This window comes from Periophthalmus magnuspinnatus, chromosome 20 (genome assembly GCF_009829125.3).
Source record: "Periophthalmus magnuspinnatus isolate fPerMag1 chromosome 20, fPerMag1.2.pri, whole genome shotgun sequence".
In the NCBI taxonomy this organism is placed as follows: Eukaryota; Metazoa; Chordata; class Actinopteri; order Gobiiformes; family Gobiidae; genus Periophthalmus; species Periophthalmus magnuspinnatus.
Window position 1 is genome coordinate 10059953 of NC_047145.1, and position 27297 is coordinate 10087249.

The following is a 27297-nucleotide window of genomic DNA, read 5'->3' on the forward strand; positions in this document are numbered from 1 at the left end:
GAACAACAGTTTTATGGCTTAGAAAAACTCTTATAAATCATTCATTCTTACTGTGAGCGGAGCCCCCACTCCACAGATCTGACCTGAAACTTGGCCTAATAACCTCACCTCCATGGAATTAGTTTAATGCCATGCTGTAGAATTTTCCAGAAAAGTCTATCACATCTCCACAGAGACAAGCAGATGGTGGACAGTCTACTAGAAAATTTACATTGTGCATCTTGAAAGCTAGAAAAAAGAATATCCAAACTAAATATATTGTGTAATTTAGACAAGATTTGACCCTTGTTAACATTATGGTTGCTAGGTAACAGTTACAGAATTACCTCTATGTATTGTATGTTATATCTGCTGCCCATGTCCAACCAGGAAGTAAAAATATATACTTAATCTTAAATATAAGAATGTTAATTATGTGTTTTTTGTGTGAAATTAGTATAATCTGTCATATGCACTTTAAACGGTGTTAATTAAAGGGCCCATATTACATTATGTTCTGATCTATGTTACAATGTTGTTTCCTCATCAGAAACAAACCTGGAATTGTGTTTTGTTTCATTCACACATGTTTAACACACAAACCCTGCATATTCAGACTGAGTTCATCTCACAAACAGAAAACACTCTGTTCCACCTTGTGATGTCATTTGGTAATACAGGAAGTGGAATCATTTGGATCATTTCAGCCCTGGAATTGCCAAGCTCTACTGAACAAAAGGTAAAAGGAGCTTGAAAACTGCCACTTCATGAGATCACAAGGTGGAACAGAGCATTTTGGGATGTAGACAGACTAATACGAAAGGGTTATTCAAACATGTGTGAATGAAACAAAACACAGCTCCAGGTATGATTTGAGAAGATAACACCATTCTAAAAGCGTTAAAAGCTCACAAGTGTCAATTTTGCGTAATATGGGACCTTTAGCTTTTTCAAAATGGAAACCCAAGGCCAATAGTAGCTTCAAAGAATGACTAACGCACAATATAAGCCCTTTAACTCGCGTAGATATTCCGTTTCGCTCTGAACAAAACGGTATTCAATAAATCATTATGAAGAATTAGAAGTTTCTCGGTGCAGAACTTTCCAGCAGTCAGCCAGGCATAAAAGTTTGAGTGAAGGTTGCGCTCGCTAACAATAGTGATTAGCATTGGCGTCGGAGTATAGCTTTTCCTAGCACCGAGCTGTCAGGTATGACCTAGTTTCCCTGGTTTGCCGGTGTCAGGGCGCGACGCGGCTGACAGCGCTGTGTTGATGAGGTAGAAAGCAGATGAAAGGCGTGAGGTGACGAGAGGCTGCATACAAAGTCAAAAAGTTAAGTTGTTAAAGCGGCGGTAAGAACAAGAACAGGGCTGTCATAACTGTGGTGTTGCAACTTTAAATTCCAGACATAAACACAATCAAACTTCTGGTAAAGCGCAACTCAGGAACTTTATTGGGCAACACTAAACTGGGTGGAGGTTGTGTGATGGCGAGTTGTTGTTGGATAAATTAGATTCTATGTATAAACGTGCATGTCGGGTGAAAAGAAGTCGACTCAGTGAGTTTGACGTCGCCCGTAGCGTTCGGCTCCAGTCAAATGAAGCTCATCGAGGCTAGCGGTTGTAGGAACTCTGATTGTGAGTATCATAGCAACCAAAGAGCCAATCTGGAGAGATGCTGTTGAAAGTAACGCCCCTTCTCGCCCGCACACCTGGTTTAGTAGGCACTTAGCAATACTGTCAATCAAATCTGTTACGGGAGCGACCTCGAGGGAAAGAAGACGCCTGATTTGTCTGTTATTAATGTTCATATCTTGATTTACTGACACAACAGCAAAATAAAAACATCAGGATCATGTAAAGCGGGTTAATGCATTTTAAGAGCAAAATGGCAAGGCTCACTGCAGGAGTTACGAAGAGAAGGGTGACGGTTTATGGAGCAGGAAGTACGCCCATGTTCACAGGTTAGCCATGTCCATTTATATACACATTCTCCGGGAAATTGATACTTTGCTGCTGATGTTGCCAACATTCCCTGGAGGTGTGATGCTAATGTAGGCACTGCTCTGTCAGAAGCTCTGTGAGACTTTAACGCAGTCTGACCATAAACTACTGATTTAGTTGGAAAAACTCGAAGTTAGCCGAAGCTATGGATCAGACATGGACGACTGAGGGATTACACAGACGATTTAGTTGGAACTACAACAGGTGAAATGATTTTGTGCTGTTATACAAGTTTCTTTAAAATAGCATTACAATTCAAATCTAGCCAGCATTAGCCAACACTTTTTTTTAGCTAGTCACATTAACATTTTTTTGTGGAAAATCAATCTCCTAAACAGGACCATGAACACTCATATTGTTCTCAGGCTCCTGGGAATGTTTTATTTAAATACGTTTTGTAGTTTTAGAATATTTTTTACTTTTTTGGCAGTGTTTGCGAATGTGTGCATTGTGTCATCGTGGTAACTGCTGAACACTCTGCCATAAACATACATATAGAACCCCCCAGCGTGATGTCATTGCAAAGTAACATTAAAAGGCTAGAGATGGTCTGAGTTCTGGAGTATCCAAACAGTTTTCTTGGAGCCAGATCACGATTTTGATTTTACCATGATTTATGTACACACACTTTATATGGCCTTGAGGTGTTTTCTGAAAGTTCACACTTTATTCCAAATGGTTAAATTCACCTGTCACTCAGAGTAATGCTGAGGCTGACCAGTAGATGGGGGGAAAGTGACTGTGTTTGAGCATAAAGCTGCATTCAAGAGAAAATTTGTGATTCATAATATGTCAATTTTACCAACATGAAACAATTGGATCTATATCACCCAGACCTTATCCAAATGCTAGAACTGTGGGTAGATGTATTAAGGTTTTAAGGATGTATTCTCACTTGGTTTGTCCATAGTTTAGTTCTGGGTTAATTTTTTATATTCCTGCAAGTGTGAACACAGGCAAGACACTTAGTCCTGCCTCAAATCCAGTTTAATTTTGACTTGACTAGTCCAAGGTCTAGTTTAGGTTTTGTTCTGTGTTTAGTCCCAGTTTTGATGTGGCTGGCATTTACTTTTAGCCCTGGTTTGCTCTGAGCTTAATCATGATGTAGACTTGGTTTAAACCTGTTCCAGTCCTGGTTTAGTTCAGGTTCACACCCAATTTTGATGCGTGCACAAGTATGAAGGCAGCCTTACAATCCACTATCGAGATCAATAACCGCCAACTTTCATTTGAACCAAGCCAATTGCAGTAAAACAAACTTTGCTACAATTTTGCTAAATATAACTTAATACATTTTCAGCTGTCTGTCTCTGCGTTGAGTCGAGTCAGGGAGCAAAGCCAAAAGTATTAGCACAGTTTGTGAGTGCATCTCCCTGGAGTGAGTCAGAACCACACCAACTATTCCCCCAGCTCTGCACCAACCACGGCCTCCATGCCAGTTTTATACCAACATCTGCTGCCTGTGAGAGTTAAACAGAGAACCATACCGACACTGCACACTCGGTTCATTTGACAACCAGCTGACAAATGCTGGCAACAAATGATGATCTAGTTTTAGTGTAGATTTAGACGACAAAATGTTGTGCAAACTCAGTCGATGAAATCTACTTGTAATTTTCAGATCCTAGAATGCAATGATGTCAGACTCTTAGATGTGAGACAAGAGCCACTTTTAGCCTACTTATAGGTTGGGTTTACATGATAACACAGTATTCGAGAATGCCTATGGTTTAGTTTTTTCCAGGAAATATCTAAAAGTATAATTCAGAAATACTTTTTATCTCATTTCTATTAGAAATAAGGTGAAAACAGTTGTTAACTCACTGTATGACAACAAAAATCTGCATTTAACCAATATTCATTTCAGATACAAAGACATCTGACACCCAACAATATTATATTTCCATAGTGTATTTTTTTTTTTTCTTTTCCCCATGTATTTGAACATTTATTTAATCCTGTGGCACTGCCTCAACAACTCTTTGCTGCTAATTGTAGGCCTTGTACTTGCATGCCTACGTAATATTTCCAAATTTGATATCAGCGAACACAATTTCTGATGCTAAAGCTAACATCACTTCACCATCAAGTTAGTATTGTATCTTTTCATAAATCTGAAGCGAGTTTACTGTAATTCTACGACAAAACATTGCCCTCCATTGCTAATTGCTAACACCACAATGTCGCTGCCTTCACAGACACCAGTGTTTGATGCTAAAGCTAATACCATGTCGTCACCAAGCAGTACAGGATGTTTTCAGACTGCTATAACCATTTTATTGTAATTCTAATGGTAGCTAGCGTTAGTTACCATGCCAAGTGATGCTAAAAGTACATCATGAAACTAAATTTGCCACCAAGCTAGTTTCAACGTTTCATTATTTGTCATTATAATCATTCTTATAGCAGTTAGCATTAGCCATCACAATCACAAATGATCTAAAATATGAAGCAAACATTTTGATGACCAGTTACAGACCTTTTTTGAGTTGTACGTTGAACCTTCGTCCTTTGGTCTTCATGTAGGAGTTACTGGCTGTGCTGGTGCTGACTCTGCGCTGGAGGGTGGGCGACGGGGCGGAGGGCGTCCTGGACACCATGTTGGGGGGTAGTGTGGCGTACCTCCGGTTGGTTTCTGGGGTACTCCCTGACAGCGGAGCGGGGTGGTTACTGAAAGACAGAGAGCAGCATGCAAGAAATGTTTGTGAGGACAATAGAATGTACTTTAAGAATTGTATGCCCTGCTACAGTTCTGCAGAGTATTTACTGAATGTTTCTAACACTTAACCAGCCAAAATTATATATTGTGTATATAAAGATACACTGCGCCACCTGTGTCCATGGAACATTCTGGAAACCAAAATTTGTTAGTTGGGATCTTATTGTCGCACCTGGAATGTTCCACCATATGGCATTGAGGATAAATATCTAGTATTTTAATTCATTATATTGTCCTTGGGAAACACATTCCTCTGTTCTGAGGTATTCTATGAGCTGGATTGTCTTTCCACAGATCTGACCTGTAACTTTGTCTTCTGGCACCATCTGCGTATATCTCCATTGAGAGATATATTATTAATGCCATATTTTGAAACATTCTTGTCAAATCAATAACGCATGTATGGAGACAAGCAGGTGGAGGACCCTAAACCAGTTAGTAGTAGTAAGTCACTTTTACATTTTTTTTTTTCATAGTATAGCATAAAACAACTGACAATTAAAATCTGAAAAACACTTGAACAAATAGATATTGAACTAGTGTCACAATAGTAAAATTTCAAACTATTTCAATATTAAGGAATAGACTCAATACTCAATACTGATTCTGGTACCACAATGCTTATTAAAAAGACTCTTTCTTTGGACAATATAATTTGATTTTCAACATTAAATCGTAATTCTTTTATATTACCACACGGTCTTATATCTGTGTAATCACTCAGTCGTACAGGTCCATGTGCGTATACTAGTCTATGTGTCTTATACTTGTTCTGATACAGCTAAAGATCATTCTAAAACTACTCTGGCAAGGTTCATTGTTGTCCTATTGATTGACTTTTTAGTATCAATACCAGTTCATATGAGTATTGATACTAGTTTTGGTATCAATTATCTGATTTTTGATACTTTTGACCGCTCTATACTGGTCATATATTTACCCTAATACTTATTCATACCTACCAGTCACTGAATAGGATACACGTACCATCATATTTTTATCACATCATTCTATAAAGTACTTGCACTTCACTTGTGTACTACGAGCATTTATGAAACCCACTTGTGGTTGAAGTTGACCGGTGCTGACGTGCGGTGCATTGAGAGGCTGGTTCTGGTGCCGCCGCTCTGTTGAGGGTCCTGACTGAAGCGGACTCGGTTGGGCTGGGGGGGACTCAGCTCGTTCTGGCCCGTGAACACAGCAAAGTGCTTCTTCAGTGATGCTGGGACGACGTGGAACAGGATGAACCTCGAGCGCATGGCCTGGCGGAAGATGTTCTGGGCCCTGAAGGAGAAAAGAGGGACAATATGGGTTACTGTCAATCCATTTGTATATTTAAAGATCTGTACCTAATTTTTGGTCCACATATTTGGGCATATCCTTTTTATTTTGCCATTGTGTCTGCAAACTATTTAAAATGAAGTAGCTCTGTTTTTCACTTTTTTTGATCAGTTACAGCACCTTCAAGCAATCACTTTTTAATCTCTTTATCCATGCATTCATTTGTTTTGGTTTGCTTGCTTATTTGTTTGTGGCCTGCATGTGTGAAGATTGAAAGACTCAATTGCAAAAACAGCGATGAAAAATAAAAGGAAATAAGGTGAAGTTTGTAATGCAACTGTATTTTCAACACCTGTATTTTTGTGCAACTAAATATTACTCATTCCTTCTTGATCAACTCTTCTCAGCTTAAGCTTCGCTGATATTAGCCACAAAATGAAAATTGTGAAAATTGCATTTTTTAAATTATTGTTATTTTTATTATTATTTGCTTGCTAATTTGCTTGCTAATTGGATTTGATTATTTATTTATAGATTTTTGTATTATTATTTTTACACATCGCTTACAGTGAACCAATGTGTATAGATTTTTTTATTTTATTTAATTTATTTTTTTTTTTTACACATTGCTTACAGTGAACCAATGTGTATTGATTTTTTTTTTTTTTTTTTTTATACACATGGCTTACAGTGAACCAAGATCATATTAAAATGTTTGTATTCGTTCTGGATCCTGCAGGAGGCGGGCTGGAAAATGGAGGCTAGGAGGTTGCACACTGAGAAGTCATTTAGCTCCAGTGATAAGGGAATTTCACCATAATAGACCATGATCGCTGCGCTGATTTATTACGGAGAGAGATAAGAGTGTATATATTTATGTGGAGGGCATCACATGTATGTGGAGGACATATGTGGACTGTTGGGGTTGGAATCACATGACTATTGAGAAGAATGGAGATTATCTATAATTACAAGCACAGGATGAGATAAACCAGCTGATTAGTGAGTGCCAGTGGCCTATAAGAAATATACTGTATTGTTGAAAATCTTATATAAAACGTTTAAGTGTACATTTTTTATAAGCTACTGCAATTGATTTCTATTGCTAAGCTAATATAAAATGTACAACGTCGTGTATCATAACCTATTTGTGGGTTTTAGCTCTCTGTTATATGCAACATTTTCAAAATTTTTCCAATTAAAAAAGATGTTAATTTGCTAATCACTATGGCGACGGCATTGTTTGAGGATAGCATTGTTCATTAGCACCCAGTCCAGTCATATATGTCGTCATACAATGTCATTTTCGCTCAAGTAATCGGCAACTTTGTGGTTATATGAAACATCTGTAGCTACCATTTCATTAGGAACAATGAGAACCAACATGCTAGGAATCAAATGAATGCAGTAATATGGGTGAAGTGTCTTGCCCAAGGACACAATGACAATGCAATGCCAGTAGCCAGGATCAAACCAACAACCTGTGTGTTACTGTGAGAACGAACCAACCAACTTAGACTCTGTTTTATCTTATTACTTACAGTGCCTTATCATTTTAGTTACTGCCAAAAAAAATTGTTGTAAGCCAAGACACATGAGCGTATTGTCTTGCCAAAGGACACAACAATAATATGCAATTCTGAGCACACAACACAATCTAAAGTAATAACCGAGCAGCCCACACAATCAAAACCGAAATCAATGTAAAATCTGCCAATAAACCCACAAATAATGCAGTATCCCAAAGAGTCAACGGGCCCCTGGTGCGAATTTTGGAGCCAAATAAGTCAAGACAGAAGCGAAGTACAGAATAGTCTAGTCTAGCGTAGCAGGGGTACTTAGCATATAGATAGTCTGGCTGTGAGAGAGGCGGGCTGAAGCCAGAGGGGTCCAAGGGACATCGGGGGAGGACCAGCAATCTCACCTTCTACCACCAATCCCCCATTACCCAGTGCATTGTGTATGTAAGGATGTACGCTGACTACGGAGGTGTCTCATTTCTGTCCAGTTGTGTGCTCAAAGCCTTTTCAAATCTTTGACTTTAAATCAGAGGAGAGAGGAAGAGGAGAAAGATAAGTTCATAATTCTCCGCGCTGGCAATCTCACGATCCCCAGCACTTTTTAAAGCTAAAGTATGCAACTTTCTAGTTAAAAAAAAAGAAGCTATTTATTTATTTATTTATTTATTTATTTATTTTTGTTGCACAGAAAAACTTACTGTGAACAAGCTTGCATCTCCACAAACTTTACTCTTACTTATTGGGGCCAGAGAAGAGCCTGTTAAGTGATGATGTCACTTCTGGGTCCAATCAACAACTTTCATCAAACAAAAGACAATTACCTTTTAAAGTGCATGTTCAATCATATCACATTTCTAAATAATGTGGTAATAATCTAGTGCAGGGTGGCCCAAAAGTCACTGACACTTTTAAATCTTTAATAGCTCCTATAATTCTTAAGTTATACTCACTGAATTTTAGCAGCAGGTAAACTGAACCTTCTGAGATTTTTGGCATTATATATGGTCATAATTGTTCACTTACACTTGAACTTATCACTACTTAAACTAGGGGAAGTAAAATTAATGCTTTTTAAGTGTCCACCATTTTCGGTTTCGCACTTTATAGCCCGATCCAACACACTCTGTATAACATTTGAAAGCATTTCCGGGGTTATGGCTCTTATTTGATCCTTGATATTACCTTTTAAAGTCGTTTATTGTCTGAGGTTTATTCACAAATACCTTTTCTTTAAGATAGACTCACAGGAAGAAATCAGGACTGGTCAGGTCTGTGGAGATCTATTAAAATGTCGAGGTAACACCGTTGGGTTTCTGATTTTGACCCATGTGACTCAAAGTACCACTGTACAATGAGGGTTTGTTCCTCGGTGCTGTATTTGCTCATGTTAATGTCAGAAGGGTCGTTCTAAATGCTTTGAAAAAAAAAATTTGAAACAAAAGAGTTGATTTTTTTTCCAGTGTATAACGTACGATTACCAGTGTGTATATCTCACCGTCGGTCGCTGCAAAAGCAAGCTTAGTTTAAGTGTAGCTTTTTACCTCAACCTAGTACACTTTCTGTCACACTTAAAACATTGTTAGCGTTAAATGGCTGCACTCCCTTGTTAACAGAAGGTGCGTCTATGCTAAAAAAATAAATAAAATAAACATATCCATTTTTTTCCATCAGTTGATCCGCCTTCAACCGAGAAATCACATTTAACAACTCTAAAGTCTTCCACAGTACCACAGTAAAACACATCTATCTCCATGTATGCTACGGTATTACCTTTTATTATCATGCATATGACGTGCTACCTCCAGAAAGTGACATAGTATTGCTTTAAGGACAATAAGCTTGGATAACCATTGTTGAAAAGCGCACACTCGTTTGCTGAAGGCTGCACTTGTATCACTGTGAACTGTTGTGTGTGTTGTGTTTTCGTGCTTGTCTACTCTTGATGGAACAAGTTTTATTATTATATTATTATGCATTGCCAGAAGAAAAAAAAAAAAAATCTGACAACTAGAATAATCAGATAACCCAATTGTAATGAGTTCTGATTAGTGGCGCGTTTACATGCCCACGAGAAATCTGAAAAACAATTAACTTTGCGATCCAAAATAGAGTGACTATTTTGGAAAGCAAGGAAGAATGAATTTTAAAGTAACTCATGTGTACTGTTTACATGGAATTTCAACTATCCGGCAACCCCAGAAATCAGATAACGATCAGATTTTTGCCTGTAAACATTGCTACTGTACATTATTTCAGTTACAAAAGCGTGGGAGCCCAAATCAAGCTAAGAAAAAGACCGTTTTGAGTTTTTTTTTTTGTTTCTTTGTTGCCTTTCTGTCAAACCGGAAAAACAGCCGACATCAAGAGGCTATCATTACAACAACACTTCCATCCAATGACAAGCTCTAAGCCGACGCCACCTCGCAGACAGCACTTCAGTCAATCGCCGTCACTGGCACCATGATCTAAAGTGGTACGTCTCTCACTGATGATGCGTACTCTTTCATATGTATTATTTATTATGCAAATGACCCCAAATCACTCACTGGGGCAGGCTGAGGGCTGTTTGCACACACATATACTTGAGTAATCAGCCTCCGCATGAGCCTGATTGAATAATAAATTACCCCATCAATGCATCATTACATTCGCTTAGATTACGCGGCTCTAAATATTTACCCATGCAAAACAATGGGGGAGATTAGACTATCGCTTTAAATCGGCGGCGGCGGCACAATCAAGAGAGCAGCGAGGGGTAAAGATGGAAGTTTAAAAGGACTGGTTTATTTCCTATGCACAGACAAAGAAGTACACGTATGGGTGTTTTTTTGTTTTGTTTTTTATTTATACTGTTCCATAGTTGCATGTTTTTTCCTAAACATTTGGTGGTTTTGAATTGAACCAAGTCTGGAAACTTCAGCTACTTTGTTGGGATGTTGCTGGATACCTGCTCCCCCAAAGCTTCACGCAATACTTTTTTGACATTATAGATCAGAACTGTTGATAAGAGGTTCTGTTTCTTCTGACTTTTGTTTCTCCAACCTGTGAAAAACACACACACAAGGTCACGATTCATGGAGAAAAAAAAAAACACCAATAGAAAAATAAGCCTCTGAATGCTCATGTTACGTTTGAAGTTCAAGCTCATCCCTCTGTGCACCAGGAGCATCCTCGTCCATGGCGGAGGGAACCTGAGAATGGGCCGGGGAAGAAGTAGAGGAAGTAGCACTGTTGTTCTCAGTGGAAGTAAATTTAGTAAAGAATGTCTCATCATTCCATGGAATCAGGTCCATACTCATGAACTTGTCTCCTTGACCTTTCTTAATTTCAGCTAAACATTTCGCTCTTTGTCTTTGTCAGTTCATTCAAACATTCCAAAACCACATCTTCTTTCTCCAAAATTAGACCAATCATTTCTGTGTTATGTTGGCAAAAATAGCAGCAGCAGGAAGCAATAGATGAGATAAATGCCCCCAAGGCCCAGATCTAAAGAAAGAAAAAAAAAAAGAAAAAAAAAAAAGAAAATACAACACAAAACTTTAATTCATATGTCCTACCTCAGGTAGCACAGAGGAGCTCTGTGAACTGAAAACACTTACCCTTGACTTATTCTTCACTTTTGCAACAATCTGTTCTTCACTTGTTGTCAATTGTTCATTGTCTTTACAAGCGATTAGCATCTGGTCCTCTGATCCATCATTGAAGCAGCAGACCCACCAGTCCCCATCCACAAGTATTATCACTGTCCACATGGAACCCACAGCGAAAGCTCGGAAGAAATGGGACAGTCCTACGTAGAAGAGGCGGCAAGCGCAGCAGGAACACTTTTTTTTTTTTGATCCATCTACTTTTGAGGCAGGCTCTGTGAAAGCCTTTGTCCATCCACAGCAGCACAAATCCGATCAGACCCGAGGGAAACAACAGGTACATGTGGCAAAACAACTGCTGATGTTCAGGCTGGCAGCTGCAAGTAAATTCCCTTTCAAAAATGAGATGGTAGGAAAAAAGCACAATCATTGTTGTGTAAATGTCTGCATTTTGTTGTAATATTTTCAAAAATATTAGCACTGCATCTTTGAGAATTCCCACTTTCGCTGCCATCTTGCTGCACAGTGAGATTCTTCTTCTGAATATAAATCTCTTGAAATGCCATCAAACCAATACAGGGGTTGCACAACAGTAACACAGAAACACGCCTATAAAACCCTGATAAATGCCCAACCACTGTATCAAGTGAACAAATGTGATAGATATGAAAGAGGAAGTAAAACCACAGTAGACATGACCGCGGGCGAAACAACTACTTAGCACAAGTGTGGTGATGGTTTACAGACACAAAATTGCAAAAACTTCCCTGGAGTTGTGTTTTGCTTTATTCACACTTGCTTCATAATCCATACATCTACAGTCATCTTCCTGGAGGTCTCAAAAAGCACAGTTTGTATTTTTTATTTTATTTTGTTGCATCATAGGCAAAAATCCAGACTATGCAGTTTTTAATCATTCTGCAGTCAAATTGTGATTTGATAAGGACAGTGCATATTAATGAACATCTAACAGTTACAGTGTAAATATGACCGATTATAGTAAAGCTCATTTCCATCTGTTAGTATCACACTGTACATCGATGTACACAGCCAGTCTGCAAAGGCTACAGGTGGCCTACTATAACTCTCTGGGATACTTGTTGGAATGTGAAATACTTTTACCAAGGTGATCAAAAGCATGTTTAAGAGGAACTAAAGCCACAAGAAAGTATTTTTTAAAGCAAGACACTCCAGGTGAATAGAAAAAAATTATGTAATTGTTTCCTTCTTTGATTTTCAAACTGTTTCACACTAGATACATAAATACATAACCAGGACAATATTTAACCTAGTTTTTTTTTTTTTTTTTTTTGTAAATTACCTTCATGGAAAAATATAAACATATTCAAATGTGGCCTCTTTATTAATGTTTTTTTTTTTTTACTTGAATAAATCAGACTTGGAACATGATCAATAAATCGGTTAAAATCTGACTGAAAAATATGTTTCCTGCAGGAGGATGTTTAATGGGACACAGTATAAGGTAACTCGCATTAAAAGGCCATGTAAATTAGCAAGGAGGATTTGGTATAAATTTGGCCCTTTAAAGTGACTGGGTCCAGAATTAAGCCTCAATGATTCAAGATTGCTCATGTTGGACCCAGGTGGGACTTAAATATGTCTGCATTTGTGTGGACCTGAGACAGCACATGGTGACCCCATCTTATATCTCCTAACACTTTAGAAAATTAAAGGCACCATGAATCAATAGGAGAGAGGACAGGTGGGTTTGGCTTTGGAGGACTTTCGGAGGCCAATGCCAAATAAGAAGTGAATCAAGGGTTACAACATATGAACATTTGATTTACTTGTAATCATAACACTGCTGATCTGTATTTTCAAGTGCACGACTGTTAAATTTAAGATTAATTTACATTTTTTATTGGTTTATTATTTGTAGGAGAAATACAGAAGAGGTATTCATTTGGTCTGATCTAATTAACTATACTCATTAGCATTATTTGGGCCTCATTTATCAAGCGTTTGCTCATGTGCTAAATGGCTAACCATGCTAAAAGTGGAGCCGATCCATTCCCCGCACCAAAGCAAAAAGGATAGCGCTTGTTAACCTTCTGTAAAAGTTTTTCCCATAGGCAGCTCCTTTATCCAAACGCTATGACAGAATCTTCTCAAATCAGGGCAAGCGGTCATGCAACAACACTTCAACAATTCGATAACCCACAGAAGCAGAGGTACGCAAACATTCGCACTGGCTGAATACGATCTTTTGCATGTCAGTGTTGCAGCTGAAATAACCCACGCACTTCCTCAATGGTAAATCGCACACAGCACACCCACAAATTGCCAGGTTTTTTTTTTTATGTTGATACTCGCTAACTCACTGTTCGAAGCGCAGGTTGCGGATGTCGGCCTGGTTGATCTTGACGATGGTGTCTCCTTCCTGGAACAGTCGCTCCTGCTCGGCTTTACCTCCGGGCTCCAGACGGTTCACCTGTAAGCCGTGGGTCCTTGGGGGAAAAAAAAAATACAGACATGAAAAAAAGATTAAGAGTTGTCGAGAAATAGGATCTAGTTTCAATTCCCAGATTATATAATTCCTTTCTGCGCAGAGGCCAGTACGTAACCCTGACGATGAATGTGACACTCATGAGTACTGACCGCTTAAGGTTCATTTTTTTGGTCTTTTTTTTTTTTTTTTTTTTAAATCTTAAATAGACGATACAGTTGAATGCGAGAGTCTATTCAACAAAACTAACAAAGATGTGATCAACCAATTTGTAAAACTAGGAGAACATTTTGTATTTATGTCATTGTTTTAACCTGGAATGTTCCAAAGTATGGCATTAAAGTTATCAATCTTGCATTTATTAATTTGCAGCCGTTTTATTGCAAAATTATATTGAAACCATGCATGTTTACTATGCTGGGTCGCCTCTCCACAGACCTAATCTTGACCTAAACTTGACTCAATGTTGTCACCTTCTTGTGTACATAGAGAAAGTTTAATGCCAAACTGTGGAACATTTCAGGTTAAGCAACAGCATCTGAAGTTTGTTCATCATTAAAGTGACAAGTTAGGAGCAGTAGGCCATGGTGGTTCAGGTGGTTGACCTATAACCGGAAATATAGCGGTTTGAGGCTTGCGAAAGAGCGGTTAAATTTTCAGTTTCAGTTTCTATCTTACCACACCAAATCTGTAAGTTAGAGTCCTAAATTTGATTAAACCAGTGACCGGATATATACAAGAGGGCATAGTTAACTTGCTAGCTGCTGCATTCTAAACAGGAAGTGAGCATGTGCGCGCTTCCGGCTCCATCCATTCTGGCTCCAATTCACTTTCTATTGAAAAACTGTCGCCTTTTCTCCATAACTGCCAGGCTGCCAAGATGTCAGGCTCATCATTTTGATACTAAAATGTTCGTATTAATCCGCTCTACATATGTTTATTTCGCCATCGTTTCCATAAATCAATGTAAGCACAACAGACAATACCAGACAAATCAAGCACTTTTCTCCAAGGACATCCCCGCTACCATTAGCAACAAGTACGATAAGCATTGTTAAGCAGCTGGTCCCTGCTAAACCAGTGGCGCAGACAGGAAGGACTGTTGCCTTTAAGACCCTTGCTCCAGATTGTCTCTTTGGTTGCTATGATACTCGAGGTCAGAGTTTCAAATATGGAACTCTGCTGCAAATTCGCCGCTATAACCGCTAGCCTCGTTGTGCTTCATTTGACTGGAGCTGAACGCTATGGGTGACGTTACACTCCCTTAGTCCACTTTTTTATGCTTTATGTAGCAACATTTCATCCATAAACTGCATAAAATATTCGCACAAAAAGGAGAAAGCTGAAATTCTATAGTCACTTTTACTAAAACTTCTTCAGACAACTTCCCGAACTTAAGCATGAGTTGAGTCAGCTTTACTTAGTCTTACCCCTCTGACTTTGTACGGCGTCATGAAGGGGGTGCGGAGCTAATTCACTGTCTGCTATCACCCTGTAGCTTAAGAAGATATCCAACCAAAGCGCAATAAATACCCCTGCTGATTCTTCATAGCAATGCCACTTCAGCAATACATTCTAAAAAGCAGCAACCTTTACCTCCAGACACCCCCTTACCTCCTCCTCCCGTTCCCTTACCCATAATCCCCGTGGATATCCTTATGCTAGCAGATCAGTTGCATAGTGCTGTCTCTAAGGTGGCACATGCCGGAGGTGTTAAGAAGATAGGTACAAATGAATAGTGACCTTATGTAACCGCAAGTAATTTTGGCATGTATTCTACCTGGGAATTAAACTAACAACTAAAAGTCAAAATTTGAAGGCAAGTTCTGGCATGAAAGTCAACTTGAGTAATATTAAGATTTTAAGTCACAATACTCTTATATGAGTAAAAGTTTTGGTTACTCCTCCCACTGTGAGTAAACCTACAAGTCTACAAGCTTCCCCAAATACTTTTTTAATCTTACTTGAATAATTTGTTGGACCATTACTTTGTACGTCTGCATGAGTATCATTATTTTGCAGTAACATTACTCTTAAGTACAATTTTGGGCTTCTCTACCACCTCAGGTACCATCCACGTTATCAGCGCCATGACTTAAGCTGCCAGTTTTGGTTTCTAGATAAAATTTCAATCAGAAAAAGAGTGATTTGAAATTGGGAGTAGTGACCATAGCAGACCTGGGGCAAAGTGAGGCAGACATCTAGTCAAACATCAAGATTTCAATATGTCAAAACACATGGCAGTGAATAGTTGCCTGCCCATTCAAAAAAGTTTGTTCAATCTTTGCTACTGCGTACTACTTTTACGATCTTGGGCAAGGTAAATCACACTTTTGAGAACATTAGTCGCTACAGTATCCATTGGAGCAGAAAGTTACCATCCAAATCAAACCATAGAAGAGTTTGTTTTGGTCTACAAACCTGTAAGGAAGGCTGGTGCACTGTTAGCATGCTAGTTGTTCTTAGCGCTTATAAACTCATTGTGGTGAATAATTACGAAGCTTCGAAAAAGTCAGGTACAATTGCTTAAAGTCTGCCAATTACTAAATAGTTTGAAAAAATATAACTTGCGTAATTTATGTGAACCTTCTTACTGCAAATCTCAAGAACTTTGCAGTTTATAAAAAGAACAGGAGAGATTGGAACATTGGATAATTAGCGCCATAAAGTGTAGACCACGTTTCAGCCTGTGTTCTCTCTGAACTGCATGAGGTAAATGTGTTCAGATTATAATAGAGTTTTTGACAGGAAGCTGTTGTAGCCATGGCCGTCAGAAATAGTTAGCATTTTTACCTTAGTATGAATAGGGAAAGGCAATATACTGGTGCTAAAATTGGTATTAGTGGTATCGGGTATCCGTATCAGACCATCCCAAGTAAAATTACGTAAAATTAACTCCTCAAGGACTAAATCTAGTGAAGCTTTTTTAACTAAGCTGAAATCAATAGAACAAAGGCAGTTTTGTTTGGGATGAGATTAGTCACAATTTGCATGAAACGACATAAGACAAGATTCAGTCCACAACGAAACAAGATGAGATTTTCACACAATCTATAATAAAAATTGTGAAGTTCAGGTCTTCTTTATTTGCTGTAATATTTTTGTTGTCACTGTCACTCTGCTTTTCAGAACTATAGCTTCTCAAAATATGTAACTCAGCAAAGTGAGCCCTGTGTTGTCCAAGGCAAATGTAAACACATGAAAAAAATATACGCACAATCTTGGCAATTTCATCCCACAAGAGCTCATTCTAACTAATGTTGTCTTGTTTGAATGTAAATTGGGCAAAAAAAAAATAAAAAATGCACAGAAATCACAAAACCGGAACTATTTAGGCGTTTGGATGTCTAAAAACACAATAAATAAATAAATGAATATGTAAAGTATGTAACTTTCTGGCGGTGGTATATCACTTAATACTATAATACTGTGGAAATGGAAAGTTAAAACCACAATTGCTGTAAATATAGAGATAGATAAAGTTTTATGCCATTCTGTGGAATATAGAGACAATGGAACCTCATTTCTATGGAAAAAAGCAGCAAAAGCAGGCCAAATAAGAGCCAGGTTTGTGGAGATGCAAGCCCGCTCAGAGTAAGGCCATGTGTTTCTCTGTTTTTAGTGCAATAAAAACAATCAAAATTTTAGTTTATTTTTTGGCTGAAATGTTACATACATGGCTTTAATTTTGAAGGTCAAATTTCAGTCTTAAATTTTACTGCTCCTGGACATGTTTGAAATGTGCAAAACTGATTCCTAAAAGCATGAACCGCAGATGAAATTGTAACCGCAATTCTGTGTACTATTTCCAAAAACATGTACTTACATTTATTTTAACTGTGCAGCTTTAGTTAATAGCACAAATTAAAACCACTGGACTTTCGAGCTCTTCTCGCCTGTCTCCATTGTGGCAGCTTAACATATAACAATAGAGCTACTCAAATGACTTGGGACAAAGATGACAGACTTCCACTGATCCCTCATCAGAATGCACAACTGCGACCAGGGAGAGGGGATAAAGTGACAGATTTCAGAGATTTGTAGGAGATTCTGAACTATCATTATGTCATTATTGTAGTACATTGGTGGTCTCAGGAGATATCAGTCAGATGTGAAAAAGTGTCTGGTCAAAATATGTTAGAGGTTTAACATTGGTGAAGAGAACAGTTTAGGGAGAATTTTCATAAAAACATGAAACCCAAGCTAGTTCATTATAAATAGTTTGCTGTGATCTAAGCATCCTAATTATTCTATTCTATTATTATTAGACTTTATTAGCTCGAATTTCCCAGAGGCCCAGGTAGAGTTTTGTCATCAAAGTAATGCTAAAAACAAATAACCTGCTAACAGCACACTTCCTGGTTTGTGGAAGATAACACATGTTTAATATTTAGGTGGAGACAGCAAACAGCAGCACTATTTTAACTATAAGAGCTGTTTTCAACTGTTTCAGATCACATGACCCTGACCTGTGGGGTGCCCCAGGGGTCAATCATGGGACTTCTTCTATTTCTCTACATGCTGCCATTAGGCCAGTTAATACACTGTAATAATATGTCCTGCCACAATTGAGGGACACTCAGATCGATGTCTCACTAACAACAGGTGAATGTGGACGGGTGGATTCACTCTGCCACTGCATCCAACAGATCTGTGTGTGGATGTAAAACAACTTTCTCCAGCTAAACTCAGATAAGACTGATGTCATCGTCTTTGGCCCACAGAAACAAACAGATAGTGCATCTGGCTTGCCCAACGTGATTATGATGTCCTTAATAAACACAAATGTAAAAAAGTGTCAGCAGTCACCTCCACTCCCTCTCTCTCTAAAACACATGCTATTGCCAAAATTGGAGGAAATTAATAGGCAAGAAATACTTTTGCTGACATTTTTGGACAATATTTGCAAATCATTTGGAACGAAATAAAAATATTGCTTCTATTTTTTCGTGAACTATTTATCCTGGCGCCAGTCCACCCCACAGCTGGACCACATCACAGTGAAATGTTTAGCAGAAGCCACCTGCTCTCATCTAGTGGCTTTAATCAGAGAATAATCCAATCAGCTCCGTTTGTGCATGCTAGTTATGTCTCCTGTGTTTACAATGTAGAGCGACACGGATTGTGCAGTTCATTTGGGCCAATGAGCCATCTGGGCATGTGCGTGTGGTCCTCTGCACAGGCCGAAACTATTAGCCTGTGTGGTTAGGTTTTCATTTATTCTTGGATAAAAAGAGCCTAATATGAAGGATTAAATACAGTTATAACATATTTTTTTTTGTTTTCTGTTGATTATTTGGCATTTTAGTCAAATCCCCATCCCTTCTGTTGCAACATTGCTGTGACTGAAGCTCAGAGGCGCAAGATTAATGTCATGTAGGGATCAAACCAACAATCCTACAGTTCATGTGCAAATGTCTGACGTATTACACCACTGACAGTTACACTAATGACAGGTTTGTAAACGAAATGACACAAAGGTATATGACTTTTCCACCCAATTTCTTTTTCCTACACTTTTTTCCTTAGTACATATCATAAGTACGTTTTGGAGGCAACGTTGTACTAAGTTAATTCAAATACTTTCATAATTTATCTGGTAAAGTTATCTCCTTGTAGACATAATTAAGTTTTGACATAAGCTGTGTTTCTGTGTGTTTTAAAGTTCACCCAGTTCACCCATCTGCTCCTTTCAGCCTTCACACACAAGTTGAACATATCCATGCTGCTAATTTGTAATATTAGCAACAACTCCTGGTTGGCTCTTGGTTGCGAACTCGGATTTCCAAATATGAAACATGGCTGCAGATTAGCCGCTAAACTGCTAGCCGCGGTTTGCTTAATTTGGCTGGAGCCCAACGCTTTGGGTGATGCCACGCTCCCTCAGTCCACTTCTATACGGGTGTGGCATTTTTAAATGGTCACAAGGAACAACTCACCATTTCCCACACACATTCATAAGGGCACAGTAAGAGCATTTATCTGTGGGAGCTGGCATCGCACCGCCAACCTGTGAGTGATGTATGAGTAGAGCGTGGGATTCGAACCGCCAACCTTCGGATCAATGGACATCCCCACAAAAAACTGGACTATTTCTATTTACTATTTACTTTTATATTTCTCTTCTTAGGCTCTTCTGACACCCCCACACTCCGGCACCCTCCCCTCTTTCCGGTGCTATACATGCCCAGACAGGATGCATTAGCCTCAGCCACTGTCATGGTGTCTAGACTGGGGGCATGGAGGTCAGACAGTTAGTCTTATACCCGACAGCGGACAGGGAGATACAGGCTCCGTACGGGGGACATTTTGGGGACCCGGTACGCTCCACTGCACTGACATCACAGTGGGGGGCCACATTATGTCACTTTCCTACAGCCCATACCTGCACATGTGAGAGGAAGGACAGGAGGAGGCTGCAGGGAGGGGAGGAAGAGGAGAGATGGTAAAGAATATCTTTGGTTTTATACATGTAAAAGCAACGCTAGAACTTAACTCATTATAGGTGTACTGTGTAACATTTATCGCTTTACCTGGAACACTTAATAGTGTTGTTTTAATTGTGTTTAACTTCATAGAGACACCAAAAGTAGGCAACAACAAAAGAGCAAAGTTTCGTTGTGGTGGCAATACTAAAAATGACTTGCAGTGCTACAATACTTGCCGGTTCGTGGACGATAAAACGCTTTATAATGAAAAGCAGATGGCTCTTTTGGATCCTAACAAGCTACACTTGACTTTATAATGTGAAAAACGTTTAAATTCTTCAAAATCAAACTACTCCTGACCTCAGATTTGGTGCTTTGTTCACTGAATCTGTACAATTCTGTGAGGTTTTTCAATTACTTTTTTGCCTTTCTTTTTGCATCATAAGCTTTGACACGGAAGGACCATGAATGTCTCCGAATGGGCATTACACCTGTCAATCCCTCCCATCTGAAATTGTGCAGATTCACCATTGTCCGGACTCACATTTTAGTAAAATATTGGAAAAGTGTATATTCTGGACCCCAGGTAATCTCTATGGACATGTTGCAAATTTGACGTTCTATTCTACGCTTCATTTCGCCGCATTTACGACCACTTTTTAGAAATTGCACCACGCCTCATTGTTTTTCACATTTTATTTTTCACAGCGTTCCCTCCCTCATTCCATCACTCTGACTCAGGATCCCACGTCCATTCGCTCGTCAAAAGGTTGCGGCTAAATGTAGTTTCCTGACACTTGCTTATGAACAGTTATGGGATTAAGGAGCTCCAAAAAACGCGGCCGCGCCAATCTTCAATGACAGTCTGGCTCCAAATGTCAGCCCATCCCATCTCCACCGCCCCTCCCTCACCGTTCCCAGCTCTGAGTGGCTGCATTCACCTTGGTTCTGTGCCAGTCGGTGCCGTTCGAAGCAGGCTTTTAGTTTGATTGCGTCGGGTGCACGTCCAATGTCCCTTTTTCCTTAAATAGCCATAAACTAAGATGCGATCCTCCTCCCTGTCCTCTGTCCCCAACGGCTTTAGAGACACTGCCTGAATTTATTTTTGTTCTATATCGGGACAGACCCAACCACTTTTGAAATTATGGTTACTGTTATGGCTTGTTATGTATTAGATAGAAAAGTTGAAGTATTTCTGTATATAAGAAAAGTTAAAGTACTTCTGCATCTTAAAAATGGGAAAAATTATTTAGTTTGCAGTTGCTTACTTATTCCTCAGTTCTCTATTTAACTTCATAAGCGTTTGGAACAACTTTCAGAGTTGAATTTTGCTGTTACAGTAATTAACATAGTAACAGCGCACAAGCCTTATTTCCTGGTTTGTTGATCCTGAAACGCTTTTTATACCATGGTCAGTGATATACGTTAATGGTTAACTGCCCTGTGTTCATTTTGCATAACACACAAGTCGTCTGTCAGCAATTAAATCCCATAAATCGCATTTGTCTCCAGCAGGTCAGACTACTGTACCGGCCTGCTCACTGGCCTCTCCAAACAAGCCTTAACACAGCTGCAGTACATCCAGAACGCTGCTGCTCGGGCCCTGACTAGAACCAGGAAGTACGAGCACATGCGTCCTGTGCTCAGGTCTCTGCACTGGCTCCTGTGGCTCAGAGAATAGACTTTAAAGCAGCTCTGCCTTTGTATAAGTCTCTCTCTCTCACACCAAAGTACATCTCCCACATGTTAGTGCCATATGAACCGTCTCACACTCTGAGGACTTCAGGGACTGGCCTCCTGCTGGTGCCCAGACTCAGGACTAAACATGGACGTTTCAGTTTTATGCAGCTAAAACCTGGAACAGTCTTCCTGAAGGTGTAAGACAGACCTCTACTTTTACAATGTTCAAATTCAGGCTCAAAATGCTTATGTTTAGCTGTGCATACATTTTATTTTGCACTCTTCTCTTTTAATGTTAAATATATGATGATATTTTATGTTTTGATTTGCTTGTATTGTGATTCTAATGTCTTTCTTATTCTGTAAACCATTTTGAAATACTTTGTGTACAAATTGTGCTATACAAATAAACTTACCTTGCCTGTAACACTTCTCTGCTCTCATAAATTTGTAAATTTGGTTTCCCCCGAATAAAATGCATTGTAAAAGCAGTACTATGTGATGAGATCAGACCACTCTGCTCTGTCTGCATCTCCCTGTAAAACATATTGATTGGGAAAAAAGAGTCGCTTGGGATGAGAGCTGACTGGCTTTGTTTGATTCACAGGTATAAATATAACTTTTGAATGTAAGCATAGCAAGTGTGAAATATTTAATGCTTTAACACTTTAGATGTTCTTCCCATGCCTGTGTGGGTTTCCTTCTTTCCTGGAGATGGAGATGGTTCTTGGGCACTGCGCTACAACCTACTCAAATAACGCTTACGTACATAAAAACAAAACATATCTATAGCTTCACTTATTTATTCTAAACACGTACCATAAATAATACCAATGGGTTGTGGGATTGCACTTCTGATACTCTTAAATGTACAAAACGACCAAGTACTGCATATCAGATAAACGTAGGCTAAAGTACTGCATGCATTTCTCAAAAACATGGAAGCTGATTTTTGTTCCAAGGCAAGTCTAAAACATGAGAAGACTAGCTGTCATATCTACGCCTCCTCCCCGTTGGGAACTTCTCATCGCAGGATATCAGCACAGTTGGGTCCTGCTGTGGCGGACCAGCGGAAGAATCAGAGGAGATGACCACGAAAGGGACAGAACAAAAAGAAAGAAACAACCAAGAGAGATGAGTCGACCACGAGAGAGAGAAAGAGAGAGAAAGAACCAAAAGAAAGACGACCAAACGCACTGCCTCAAGCCAAACATGAGATGAGTAGAAGCCCAAAAAACAACAGCACCTTTGAGAAGATGATAAGAAAGATCTGAACAGGCTTTGAAATGTGGAGAGATTGAAAATGCATGGTACCGTTACAGCAGGGAAGATACTACAACTACGAGTACTGCTAAATACTACTGCTGCTGCTTACTGTTAGAACTATTTGCACTATTACAAGACAACAACTACTACTACTACCTCTCCGATTACTACTACAACCGCAACTGTCAGTGCTGTTGCTGCTACCGCTACTACTATCACTACTACCACCACAGTTACTACTACACTTGTGCAACTTACACAGCAACTACTAGTACTGCTAAAATTTCTACTATTACCGCTATTGCTACTGCTACTAATATTACTACTACCACTACTACATCTACTGCTACTACTACTATTAAACTACTACTGCAACTGCTACAACAACAACTATTACTACTGCAATTTCTAGTAGTCGTAGTAGTAGTGGTAGTACCAGTACCAGGTCTCCAGCTCTTCTTTTAGCTATATATACTGCATGTTGTTACGTATAAGTTCTGCTGCTGATCTGTCAGAGCTCTCCAGTGATTGGTGCATTGATTACAAGCCTGACACTGATTGGCTCCTGGGTTCTCTGACTTTCTCTGTCCTCATTGGTGTGGTACCCTATAGTCTGGCCATCCCAACCTCTCCACCTGCAGCAACCCCACCTACCGCTCCTGGCTGATGGATTCTGACAGTGAACAGCATGCCACTTTTGCTGTGTATCTAGTTTTGTTTCTTGAGACACTCACTGTCCTTTTCTCTTAGATTAACAGACAGATTTGTTCTTCTGTTTTGCGTGATTGTAATTTGTACATTTTTCTGTGAGATTTTTTTTCGTTTTGGTTATACATTCAACCCTTTATAGACCTTTATAGCTTGCCTAGACTTTTTTTCTTTTTTTAGCCATTTATATTTACTATTATTATTACTATTATTATCAATATTATTACTATTACTACATTGTATTATTTCTATATGTTTATTTTGTATTTATTCTGTCTTTATTGTGTATTTATTATTATTACTAGCCAATTTTTGTATTCTGTGTATATTGTAATCTGTATAGCTGCAGTTGAGAACAATACCTGACTAAAAATTTGATCACAAAAAAAAAATCTATCCTTTTACGACCCTCTTTTTGTTTGAACCATTTTAAAGTGTTCTTGTTAGTTTTACCTTATCATTTCTTTTAAATAAACTGTAACTTGAGTTTTCCGATTTTCCATCTTGGCTTATTGTTGCTTCCCTTATCTCTCGCAGAGTTGGGTTGTAACAGTGTGAATATAATTTTTATAGAAAATGAAAAATTATGGTGTGTGGTCCAATATGTATCAAACACAACCGTAATAACCATGGCAGTCAAGGACAATTGAAGCTGTAGTATCCGCAGTATTCTCCTAGTATTTCATCCCTTTTACACAATCCCTCCACTCATTCATATATTTGCCTTTTACCTGATGTCATGGTTGAACGGCACCACGTGGATCCCCAGGGGCCCTCCTTCGTTGCACACCTCCACTGGCCTCAGCATGCTCCTGTCGTCACAGTGATGGATGAGACACCACAGAAGGAAAAAAAAAGAGACAAAAAAAGAACAGCTTTAGATACACGCATACGAAATCACCACGGTAACAAGAAAATGCAAAACTACACCGATACGTTAGGTGACAGACATGACAGCGAGTTGATGGAGCTGTATTGTGTTGGTTAAAGAGTCATTTATTTGAGTCCAACGCAGCGCCCAGGGGTCAACTGCAGGGGGTGAAATGGAGACACCAATTATGTGATTAGAATCGGGGCGTCGGGGTAAAAAGAGATGTTAATTGAAAAAGTAAAGGGAGGAGGGAGCGAGAGAAGGAGGAGGTGGTAGAGGTGGTAATTTGTTTAGATAACACATCAAAATGATACATGTGTTAGCAAGGGATGTTAGCTTTGTTGGGGTAATGTAATAATGCTGTTGATGTTAACTGCATTAATTAAGATAAAGGAAAAATATAATTGGTCAAGAGTCAATATAGCTGAAATTGTGTAACTGAAAAATTCAACTAAGATTTTTATTTATTTTATATACTTATTTTGTTATTTTTTTATGTATAGTAAAAGTTTAAGGACAGATTTCACATTTGTTGTATTCTTTACCTGATCCATATGTATGTTAAAAAAAAACAAAACTAAACAAAACACTTTAAATACCCAGGCTAGCATTGTACCCACAGATGCAAAAAGTAGTGGACTAAGTAAGTGTGACGTCACAAAATAGTGAAATAAAAACACCAGGATCATGTAGAGCGGGCTAAAACCAACATTTTAAAAACAAAATGTTGTTTTCTGACAGCAGCAGTTACGGAGAGAGGGGCGACGGCTTTTCAATAGAAAGTGAATTGGAACCAGAGTCGATGGAGCCAGAATCGTACACAGGCTCACTTCCTATTTAGAACGTGGCGGCTAGCAGGTTAGCTATGTCCATTATATGTAGCATTGTGAATTTAGTTAATGTTCTTAATGTTTTGCTTGATAAAAATACAAATAAATAACCAGCTCGCTAAGATATTGAGGGAAACAGAAACAATTAGAAATGTAGTAAATTCAAGGAATTACATTTATTTTTTTTTTTTTATAGATTATGGGACTTGATATTTCCATCGGTACAAACACCATTAGAATTCCACAACACCATTTTTTTGTAGTCTGGGTATAAAAAAATGTAAAGGCAATACTTCCATTTTTTTTCATTATAAACAAAATTCACCAGTTGTGTACTCACTCTAGGGTTAAAGCCGGAGAACGTTCTTGTGAGGAGTCTGCTCTGCCCACTGGTTCTATCCTCTCGATCCTCCTCTCCTGCCTCCTCTCCTCCTCCTGGAACACACATAATACAAAATATAAGTACAAGAAGTTTGGTTATACAGTGGTTTTGAATGAATATGACACCGTAACACTTTTCTCATTTTTAAATTTTGAAATCAAGATGGTGAGAATTTCAATGGTGCAAGTCGTGATGATATTTAACCAATATAAGGGATTTCAAAACCATCACACATTGAATCATGAACATAACAGTAGCTCAGTTGGTAGAGCATTTCTGTACTGATCCGAGGGTTAGCGGTTCTCAACGTAAACATCATTGGGCGAGTGGTCAGATCCACAAACCCACAGGTCGGTAGTGCGAGTCTACCTCCCACAGATGAATGCTGTTATGTTCTTGGGCAAGAATCTTAATCCATCTTGCCCCCAGTGTCTGTGTACATTAATGTGTGAATGGGTGAGTGGTTTCTTGATGCAAAGCTGCTTGAGTGCCTTGAAGGTGGAAAAACGCTATATAAAACTGACTATTTACAATTTAAATATGACACCAAAATCAGTGTGGTAAATACACATATTTTTTGGTTTGCAGCATAGACAAAATATATAATGCAATTTTGGTAACACTTTAATTTAGGAACCATATAATAATGGCTACCGACTAATAAAACCCATAGAAAGTGCTTAATTATATGTAGTTTATAAAGTACTTTTTGATGTAAGGTTATATGTTACAATTATTCATTAAAACTTCATTAGCACTGTTAGCAATAGATGCTTTGGTACAAACCACTAATTAGCATACCAATTACCACTTAGTTAGGGACCAATATGTGAACACTAAATTTATAAAACCATATGGATTTATTTTATGAAGATGTATCATCATCATTATTATTATCATTATCACTATTATTTTTTAGATACATAAAAAAAATAAAAAAAATAAATACAAATAAATAAACACCCACAAACCAGATAAGCAAACAAAAAACTGAACCCTAAATATATGTAGTATTATGTGAAATTTCAATATGTCTGGTGTGTGTGTTTTTTCCCCTGAATTGAAATGCCATCCTTCATTTCTCCTCAAAATAGTATTCAAATCCACAACTTATAAATAGCTCTTCCCCCAACCTGTCACCATCCAGACACTACACCGTCCGTGCAGACACCTCTGCTGAAACGCTTTGTTAGCCAACGCTATTTCCTGCCCGACCTTTGACCTTTCGTCGACTCCCACTTCCCCCAAATGTCAAACCTATCTAAGCAGGTGTGTTGCTTGCGGTTTATGGAAATGCATTCGTCCCCGTTGAGAAACTGGCATGTCTCGGGTGACACAAAATGGCTTCCGTAAGAGTCTATGGGGTGTTTATTTATCATGGGAGGAGGGGGGAGGAGAAACCGAGAGACAGATTTGAATTTTGTGTTAGGTCCTATGTCCCAAGTGGAGTCTATTATTCAGAAAACCTTTAAGACGAGCAAATGCTAAAAGGTTGGTTATTTATATGCTGAGATGAAATGGTTATGTATGGGTGGAGGTGGAGGATGAGATGGGATGCAACAAGCCTGGTTTATAG

At 38.7% G+C, this 27297-nt stretch overlaps 1 protein-coding gene across 1 annotated transcript in view; it reads right to left on the bottom strand.

Annotated features, from left to right (window-relative positions):
- LOC117388682 (partitioning defective 3 homolog) overlaps positions 1–27297 on the bottom strand; it is a 513479-nt gene that overhangs the window by 300238 nt on the left and 185944 nt on the right. The window contains exons 6-10 of the mRNA XM_033986268.2: positions 25680–25774; positions 24370–24450; positions 13432–13557; positions 5764–5985; positions 4462–4652 (exon numbers count right to left, since the gene is read on the bottom strand). Of these exons, the coding sequence (XP_033842159.2) occupies positions 4462–4652; positions 5764–5985; positions 13432–13557; positions 24370–24450; positions 25680–25774 (715 nt within the window). The remainder of the gene's footprint in view (positions 1–4461; positions 4653–5763; positions 5986–13431; positions 13558–24369; positions 24451–25679; positions 25775–27297) is intronic.